This window comes from Pollachius pollachius, assembly GCF_949987615.1.
Source record: "Pollachius pollachius genome assembly, chromosome: 14".
In the NCBI taxonomy this organism is placed as follows: domain Eukaryota; kingdom Metazoa; phylum Chordata; class Actinopteri; order Gadiformes; family Gadidae; genus Pollachius; species Pollachius pollachius.
This window is the reverse complement of record NC_136947.1, coordinates 8,768,221-8,777,416: the sequence shown is the minus strand read 5'-3', so window position 1 is coordinate 8,777,416 and position 9,196 is coordinate 8,768,221. Positions and strand designations below refer to the sequence as shown.

Here is a 9,196-nt window from a genome sequence, read left to right as displayed (position 1 = left end):
ATGGTTCTATTTGAAGGGTGGGTTGTTTTATCTCTTTTTTTTGGTGGGACAATTCCGATTATGCACAGCATCTGTGGTTTCTTATCTGTGTTTGGCTGGCTGGAATATAATTTGGGTTTGGGTCAAGCCTCTGTATTTCTGACCCTGGAGATAAATATAAGGCTATACAGTTCACGCCAAGACTTAATATCGTTTTCATGTAAAATTATATCAGGGTTTATGTACCAAAGTGTGGTGCACTCTGTGCTTGAGTATTTATAGTTATATTAGGGAACTGGCTAGTGATCAAATTGGCCTACTGGATATTTGCATGCACGGCCTTCATTTATGCAGCGAGGTTGTTTCCAGTTCATCTGAAGCGATGCTGGGAAACATGTCTTTTCTGAAACTAACAAAACACAATCCCAATTAGCTGCTCTAGATTTTATCGTTTGGCGTTTTTATTTAAAAGACGAAGCTTTCGCACATGACATTATAGCGGGTCATAAAATAAAATAAAAGTGGGTTCGAATTGTAGGGCTTTTATCCTGCTGCTGCGATTACAAATGGTTTGCATCTTATCAAACACAAATGAAACCACTACAGTAGCCAACCTTTAGCTAAACGGAGGACGAAAGTTATGAAATAGGGAATGATAGGAAAGGGTTGAGAAAGAACTAGCAACAGAATTGCTCCTGCAAAATGATGATGTTTTGCAACTATAACAAACAAACAGCAATTCATCAAGTACACTGTAATACGTGTTGTAAGCACTGGCACAAACAGAAGAACGGATGCCAGTTATTATTTCCAATCCTTTATATCAACCCTCAGCATTATATCACAGCAGGCAAGGCAGCTTTATTCATATAGGCCTAGCCCTTTTTATACACAAGGCAGAATCAAAGTGCTTCACATAAAAAAACATTTTCATACAATAAAATGAAACAATAAAATAGAGTAAAAAAAGAAGAAAAAAGGCAGTGTGCAAAAAGGCAGCGTAATCACTGCATTAAAAACAAAAGTGTGCTTAAAAACTTTGTGGACGTCTGTGCGGTGTCCACCAGCGTCGCCATGTTTTACGGGAAGGCGGTTCTCCGCTGCCATGGAGACGGACCACGTGACCCGGTGTATTAGATTGCTTTGGACAGAGTGCAGTGAGGCGCGGTGTGTGCATTCTCTCCCTGCCGCCCCTGTCTCTATGAAAGAGTTGTCCTTGTCTTACATAACACTTTTCGCCCACTTGGCTGCAGACAGAGTGAAAGCTCCATGGTAGAAATTAGTGGGACAGATTATTAATTATTAATAAATAAATAATTAAAAAATGAGTTTGTTTTTTTTTCTTTTGTGCTGAACACTTGAGTTTGTTGCCATTCGTCGAGGGTAATTGATAATAATAAATTGCCCTGGGACTTTGTTTGATGAAAGGAATTCTTAAATTATGAATCATTATAAAATAGTTATTGCATAGAAGAGACTAGAACCACGTTGAAGTGAGCTGCGGTTCACGTTTCTAAAGCTCTCCATTGTGCCCACGTTACTATTGTTAATATAGCTGTCCAGATGCCAAGTGGCAGCACGTTAAACACAGTATCACTGGTGTCAGGTTCCCCGCACTGTGGAAAATAAATATGAATCCACTCAAGTCTGTGGAACATAGCATATCAGCAAAGCACATTCAGCCTGACACCTTTTATTTCTCTGATTACTGAATGGCGCTAATAGCAGCAGCTAGGCACTGAATCCTAACTTGACCTTCTCCCTGTTTCTCTTATCTCTCTATGTTTGTCCTTCTCTCCCTTTCTCCCTCTCTCTTCTCTCTCTCTCTCTCCCTCTCTCTCTCCTCCCTCTCTCTCTCTCTCTCTCTCTCTGTCTCTCTCTCTCTCTCTCCCTCTCTCCCTCTCTCTCCCTCTCTCCCTCCCGCTCTCTTTCTCTCCCTCATTCAGAATGATTGAAGATTGCGGACAGAGTGGTCACACAATGGCAGACAGAAGGCAACTGTTTGTCGAGATGAGTAAGTGCTGCTGAAGGCTTGTGTCTGAGAGCTCCACATTTCAGGGTGATGTATGGCAGACTGTGTCGCTCATCATCCATAAAGGAGCCACTAATCCTTTACTGTAACCTCTGTGGAGCCCAGTGAACGAGAGGAAGATGTACGGTCCGACCCCGACCAGTGTTCAAAATAATCACTGAGAATACAAAAAAGAGTAATCTCTCTCTCTCTCTCTCTCTCTCTCTCTCTCTCTCTCTCTCTCTCTCTCTCTCTCTCTCTCTCTCTCTCTCTCTCTCTCTCTCTCTCTCTCTCTCTCTCTCTCTCTCTCTCTCTCTCTCTCTCTCTCTCTCCTTCAGCAGCTGATAGACCTCACCGTCCTACATTGTGTTTAGTGGCAGCTCCACCTGCATGCTGTCTTTGTTCATAACTGCAGATTAACCGTTTCTTAGGGGCTCAAGAGCTAGACTCCATACGACTGTCCACCTACAGAACGGCTTGCAAGCTGAGATTCGTGCAGAAGAAATGCAACCGTAAGTATGGTGCACACAAATGCAGGTGCATGCGCGTGCACACAAGATTCATTAGGATTTAGAATCTTCTCTAAATCCTAAGTCCTTTCCTTTTCCCCACCTTATCCGTCACCGTAAGTTTTCGGTCGATTCCCTCGTCGTTCTCGTTCTCGTTGTCATCTCCGTCTCCTTCGGTCGCCCCCAGTGCACCTGGTGGACATCTGGAACGTGATCGAGGCGTTCCGGGAGACTGGCCTGAACACGGCCGACCTTGGCGGCGATGTGGGCGTGGCCTGTCTGGAGGCCGCCATCTCGGCGGTGTTCTCCCAGCTCAACAAGCGTCTGCCCACCACGCACCAGATCGCCGTGGAGCACTCCGTCAGCCTGCTGCTCAACTTCCTGCTGGCCGCCTACGACCCGTAAGTCCGCCCACGACCTCTGATCTCTGACCTCCGAACGGCGAATCCGTGCTGACCCACCATCGTCATCGGAGACTCAAAGACTCATAGTGCTCGTCTTGGTTCCTTGAACATCCTTCCTGTACCGACAGCGATATATCACTCCTCAACTCGTCAGCTCGTCCAGAGCAGTGAGGGTGAGGGGTCTCGCTCAAGGCCGCCGGTGGATTGAACTAGCAACCTTCCGGTGACCAGCCAACCTGCTCTACCTCCTGAGCCACATGCCGTCCCAAAAATGCCTTGAGAATTTAAGACAAGGTCAAATCCTGGGGTGGCCGGTTCGAGTCCCGGCTGCCACACCCATCTATACATTGCGTTGAATTCCTTTGTGTCCTGACGCTCTTTTCTGCTATCTTCATCTGAGACTCATAGTCTCATAGTGCTCGGCCCTCGGTTCTATGAACATCCTAACTGAACCGACAGCGATATATTGTTGTTTCTCTTTCTTCTGACAAATGTACTTATTGTAAGTCACTTCGATGAAAGCTTCTACTTAATGCCCTAAACGTAAATGTAAACGGAAACCTTATTTCTGTAACACACAGTACTTATTATATCGACAGTGTTTGTAAACCGGGGGTGAAACGAGTTGAGAGAACGCACTGAGAACGACACGGTTTGTTATGTGAATGTGTGTCTCCAGTGGACCCTGCAAACCCGCTAGCGAGACGTTGCCATGGACACCGTTTAAGGAGATTCTGAATCAGTGGATTTGTGTGATGCTTCTTCAACCTTCTTTGTGACTGTTTGACTGTTCCAGCGAAGGCCTGGGGAAGATCTCCGTCTTCGTGGTGAAGACGGCCCTCGCCGCCATCTGCGGGGGGAAATATTTGGACAAATTAAGATGTAAGAAACGTCGTAATTTGTTCCATTATTTTGTAATCATGACATAATGAAATGAAAATGAGTGACTGAAGATTAGCCAGATGTGGCGCGCAGCGCGTGTGAATTAATTGCCTTTGTAAAGTTTCACAGTTCTTGGAGTCTACGTCGACTCCAGTGGAATTCTTAACGCAAACTAATTAGAGCTGGATATCTTTTGAGATCTCTGTCTGCCGATGGTATTGTTCCTGGGGAAATAGCCCTGGTTCTGCTCTTCATGGCTGGGAGAAGTCATTATTCATAATCTGAAGCACACGGCCTATTACATAATTCTACAAAATGTCTTGAAGCAGCCGCAGTGGCTTGTGAAGAATAAAAAAAAGGGAGGGACACTCTCGCTCGTGGTGTACCGCGGTAATTGATTTGAATCACAACCTTGCTTTGATGTGTTTTTACAGCGAAAACTGGGATGATTGCTTTGTGTAATGCCGCAATTAGTCGACTGTCGGGACAACTGACAATTAGCCTGATTAATCTGAGTGTGTGCTCCGCTGTGCTGTGGCTGTGTGAAGACATCTTTTCCCAGATATCAGATTCGGCGGGGGTGCTGGCGTACTCCCAGTTCGACCAGTTCCTGAGGGTGGTTCTCAAGCTGCCGATGGCCGTCTTTGAGGGTCCGTCGTTCGCCTACACCGAGCAGGCCGCTAGGACCTGCTTCCCCCAGCAGGTGAGGCCCCCTGAAGTCGACGGCTGAAAGGAATCTGTGACAGAGTGACAGTGTGGTTCACCAGGATGAACCTCCAACCCTGATGTAAATGGTAAACGGACTGCATGCGCATAGCGCTTTTCTAACCAGTGGCCACTCAAAGAACTTTACAATACTACCTGACATTCACTCATTCATGCACACATTCACACACCGACGGCGGTGTCAACCATGCAAGGCGACAGCCAGCACGTCTGGAGCAGGGGAGGTGTCTTGCTCAGGGACACCTCGACACTCAGCTAGGAGGAGCCGGGGATCAAACTAGCAACCTTCTGGTAACCAGCCAACCTGCTCTACCTCCTGAGCCACATGCCGCCCCAACAATGCCTTGAGAATGCTTTAAGACAAGGTCAAATCCTGGGGTTGATGGTTAGATTCCCGGCTGGCGCGCCCATATACATACATTGCATTGACTTCCCTTGTGTCCTAACGCTCTTCTCTATCCGGGTCGGGCGGTCGGGCAGAAAAAGGTTTACCTGAACACATTCCTGGACACGCTGATGTCGGACCCCTCCCCGCAGTGTCTGGTGTGGCTGCCCCTCATGCATCGCCTGGCCAACGTGGAGAACGGTACGTCCTGGCGGTCATGTGGCCGTTTGCCTTCAGCTGCCCGTATTCACCATTTTGTGTTCTCATAGACTGTGCAAGCCTGCATAGTCAGGCAGGCAGGCTAGCACAAAGACGGATGTGAAGAGACGCACCCCCCACGCATGTCACAAACATCCGCCAGGAATTGTAATGGATAATTCTGCATTCGTTTACAAACACACACACACACGTGCACATAAACACAGGCAGGCATGTCAACCCCACGCATGCACACACTCGTTCACATATGTGTGTGCTTGTGCGTGTGTGATGACTACCTTGTGTTCTCGTGTGCAAGTTTGTGTGTGTGTGTGTGTGTATCTGTGTGATGACTACCTTGTGTGCAAGTGTGTGTTTCAATTTGTGTATGTGTGTTCTCGTGTGCTCGTGTATGTGTGCTCGTGTGCTCTTGTATGTGCGTGTACGTGTGTGTGTGCGTGCGTGAGCATGTGTGAGCGAGTGAGCGAATCAGACCTGAGAGGGGAGACACACCCATATGTTTGAACAGAAATAGTTTCTGTCACACACTGATAATGAGTGGCGGGCGTTCTCTCTTTCATCACATCCTGTAAACCAAACCAATGCCTCCGCTGGCAGCGTCACAACACAGCATCGGCTCTATCACAACATGATTGATAACCGCCTCCTCACGCTTTCTGTTCAACGAATTCTGTTTGTGGGATTTTGCCAATGAACATTTTGTGAATGTGTGCGTGTGGATGGATGGATGGATTGATAGGTTGATGGGTAGATGTGTGTGTGGTTGAGTGGAGAGGTCAAATAATGGATGGACGGATTGGCGCGTAGACGGACACATGCCTGGGCATTTAAAAGGCACGTATCTGTTCCTTGTGCGTGTATGTGTGTGTGTTTGTTTTTGTGTGTGCGTGTGCGCGCATGCACCTGGATCTGTGTGTGTGTGTATGTGTGGGTGTGTGTGTGTGTGTGTGTGTGTGTTTGTGCGTGCGTGCGTGCGTGTGCGCTAGCACCTGCAAGGCAGGTGCAATCGCGCACACAAATGTGTGTGTGTGTGTGCGTGCCTCTGACCCCCCCTGTCTCCCTGACCCCCCCCCTGTCACCCTGCAGTCTTCCACCCGGTGGAGTGCGCCTTCTGCCGCACAGAGAGCATGATGGGCTTCCGCTACCGCTGCCAGCAGTGTCATAATTACCAGCTCTGTCAGGGCTGCTTCTGGAGGGGCCATGCCAGCGGTTCCCATAGCAACCAGCACCAAATGAAGGAGTACACGTCATGGGTAAGGCCGATGACGCAGGAGGGGGGAGGTCGGTGGGGTGAGGGAGGGGGAGGCGGGGGAGGGAGGTAGTTTGGTAGGGGAGGCGGGTATGACTACACCAGGCCTCCCATGGCGGACTTGTATTGCCTTGCCTCAGCCTTTTAGACACACACACGCACGCACGCACGCACGCACGCACGCACGCACGCACGCACGCACGCACGCACACACACACACGCACACACACACATATAAGTCGTGACACATTGTGTACAAAATGTTTGTTATCAGGAATGGACGTGATTGCTTGTAAATAAGGTTTTGCTTCATTGCGCCTTACCTTCAATTTACATTTATACCACTTAGCAGACGCTCTTTTACAAAGAGTCTTACAGCCATTCATGCACACATTCACACACCGACGGCGGAGTCAAACCACGCAGGGCAACAGCCAGCTCGTCGGGAGCAGTTTAGGGTTAGGTGTCTTACCCAGGGACACCTCGACACAGGGGGAGCCAGGAATCAAACTTGCAACCTCCCGGTTAGAAGTCAACCCGCTCTACTTCCTGAGCTAAGCCGACTACACAACACCCTGGCCTTGGATATGCTTTAAGTTCCTCGAACAACACACCTTTCATGCTGCAGGGCGCTGCAGGGCACTACCTCAGGCGGTGTGTGCAGAGTTTGCCTGTGCTGGATCTTTGATAGCTTCATTAGTCAGTGTTCAGGGAAGTCTACCCTCAGCTCTGCTTCAGGCGTCCACAGACATCTCACCTGTAGCCTCTGTGTTCCTCTCACCTGTAGCCTCTGTGTTCCTCTCACCTGCAGCCTCTGTGTTCCTCTCACCTGTAGCCTCTGTGTTCCTCTCACCTGTAGCCTCTGTGTTCCTCTCACCTGTAGCCTCTGTGTTCCTCTCACCTGCAGCCTATGTGTTCCTCTCACCTGTAGCCTCTGTGTTCCTCTCACCTGCAGCCTCTGTGTTCCTCTCACCTGCAGCCTCTGTGTTCCTCTCACCTGTAGCCTCTGTGTTCCTCTCACCTGCAGCCTCTGTGTTCCTCTCACCTGTAGCCTCTGTGTTCCTCTCACCTGTAGCCTCTGTGTTCCTCTCACCTGCAGCCTCTGTGTTCCTCTCACCTGCAGCCTTGTGTTCCTCTCACCTGTAGCCTTGTCTTCCTCTCACCTGTAGCCTCTGTGTTCCTCTCACCTGCAGCCTCTGTGTTCCTCTCACCTGCAGCCTCTGTGTTCCTCTCACCTGTAGCCTTGTCTTCCTCTCACCTGTAGCCTCTGTGTTCCTCTCACCTGCAGCCTATGTGTTCCTCTCACCTGTAGCCTCTGTGTTCCTCTCACCTGTAGCCTCTGTGTTCCTCTCACCTGTAGCCTCTGTGTTCCTCTCACCTGTAGCCTCTGTGTTCCTCTCACCTGCAGCCTCTGTGTTCCTCTCACCTGCAGCCTCTGTGTTCCTCTCACCTGTAGCCTTGTGTTCCTCTCACCTGTAGCCTCTGTGTTCCTCTCACCTGAAGCCTCTGTGTTCCTCCAGAAATCCCCAGCCAAGAAGCTGTCCCACGCGCTGAGCAAGTCTCTGAGCTGCGCCTCCAGCAGGGAACCCCCCCACCCCATGTTCCCTGAGATGACCTCCGAGAAACCCCTCAACCTCGCCCACATCGTGTGAGTGACACGTCCGTCTTGCTTTTTTTCTGGTGGTTTTACGAAAAGGTGAGAATGCATTGGCAGGTGCACGCACACACGTATACACATGTATATACACACACTCTAACACACACACATACACATAAACATATAAATACACACTCATACACATACACGTACAAACAAACATACAGATACCTATACACACAGACACACACACAAACATACAGACGCAGGTGAACAGAAGCACATATACATACTACAAATACGATTTATTCATTTATTCATTTATTATGAATTAGAACATACAACCACATCTACATTCTTACTATGTAAATATAACTTTATTTCAGTTGTCTGGAGATGGCAAATTAAGTGGTTTAGGATTTTGAGACTTTGAGACTTTATTGACACCGTTATTTATTATTAGGACGTAAAAAAATGAACTTCAAATCGCAGATATTGCTATTTATTCCATGATGATTACGAGGTTGTAACCTGATGTTTTGCTCTTTTTGCTGCGAAATAGAGACACGTGGTAAGTACACTTGGTTACTCTCCATGGTGACTAAACATAGAAATCTCTGCTTGTTTGATTAGGTCATACAGCCTTGAAGCCCATTTATTCACACTTTCGTAATCACATCCACCATTCAGAAGATAAATGAAAATAACCACTTTTACATGCATATGCAAATATTCAGAAAACTATTTTTTTACATCGTCCATCTCATTCTGCACAATACAAATAACCACATCACACTGCATTACTTCAATTCATCTGATTCTTTGTATAATATGTTGTGTTGTCTACCTGGATAAATAAAGATGAAATTATTTTTTTAATAAATGCATTTAATAGTTGACCCACTAAAACATGATTTTCACTTGACTGCACAAGGAAGGATTGGGATTTAAAAAAGGAAGAAAGAAAGAAAGAAACAATGTTTACCTTACTCTGTTACAAGCATAAATGACTGTCACTTTCACTTTCCTTAATGTGTTTGCTCAGTGTCCCTGTGTTTTCTGTCTTCTCCGATACAGGCCGCCCAGGCCAGTGAATATTACCAATGAATACGCACTCTCTCACTCCATGCCTACATCAGGGAATCCGTTCTCCACCAAACAGTAAGTGCAGCCCTCGTTTACAATCCCCTCCATCCATTTTAGGTTTCACTTTTCCATGACAGTGTCCATAAGGA

The 9,196-nt window shown here is 47.6% G+C and overlaps 1 protein-coding gene across 1 annotated transcript in view; it reads left to right on the top strand.

Moving 5' to 3' along the window:
• The window catches only part of dtna (dystrobrevin, alpha), a gene marked incomplete at both ends in the record, with an annotated part of 18,628 nt that continues 9,432 nt past the window's right edge, over positions 1-9,196 (top strand). Inside the window, 10 exons of the mRNA XM_079750393.1 lie at positions 1-17; positions 1,926-1,993; positions 2,422-2,502; positions 2,687-2,900; positions 3,700-3,785; positions 4,334-4,488; positions 4,992-5,097; positions 6,202-6,368; positions 7,885-8,012; positions 9,039-9,122. Of these exons, the coding sequence (XP_079606519.1) occupies positions 1-17; positions 1,926-1,993; positions 2,422-2,502; positions 2,687-2,900; positions 3,700-3,785; positions 4,334-4,488; positions 4,992-5,097; positions 6,202-6,368; positions 7,885-8,012; positions 9,039-9,122 (1,106 nt within the window). The remainder of the gene's footprint in view (positions 18-1,925; positions 1,994-2,421; positions 2,503-2,686; positions 2,901-3,699; positions 3,786-4,333; positions 4,489-4,991; positions 5,098-6,201; positions 6,369-7,884; positions 8,013-9,038; positions 9,123-9,196) is intronic.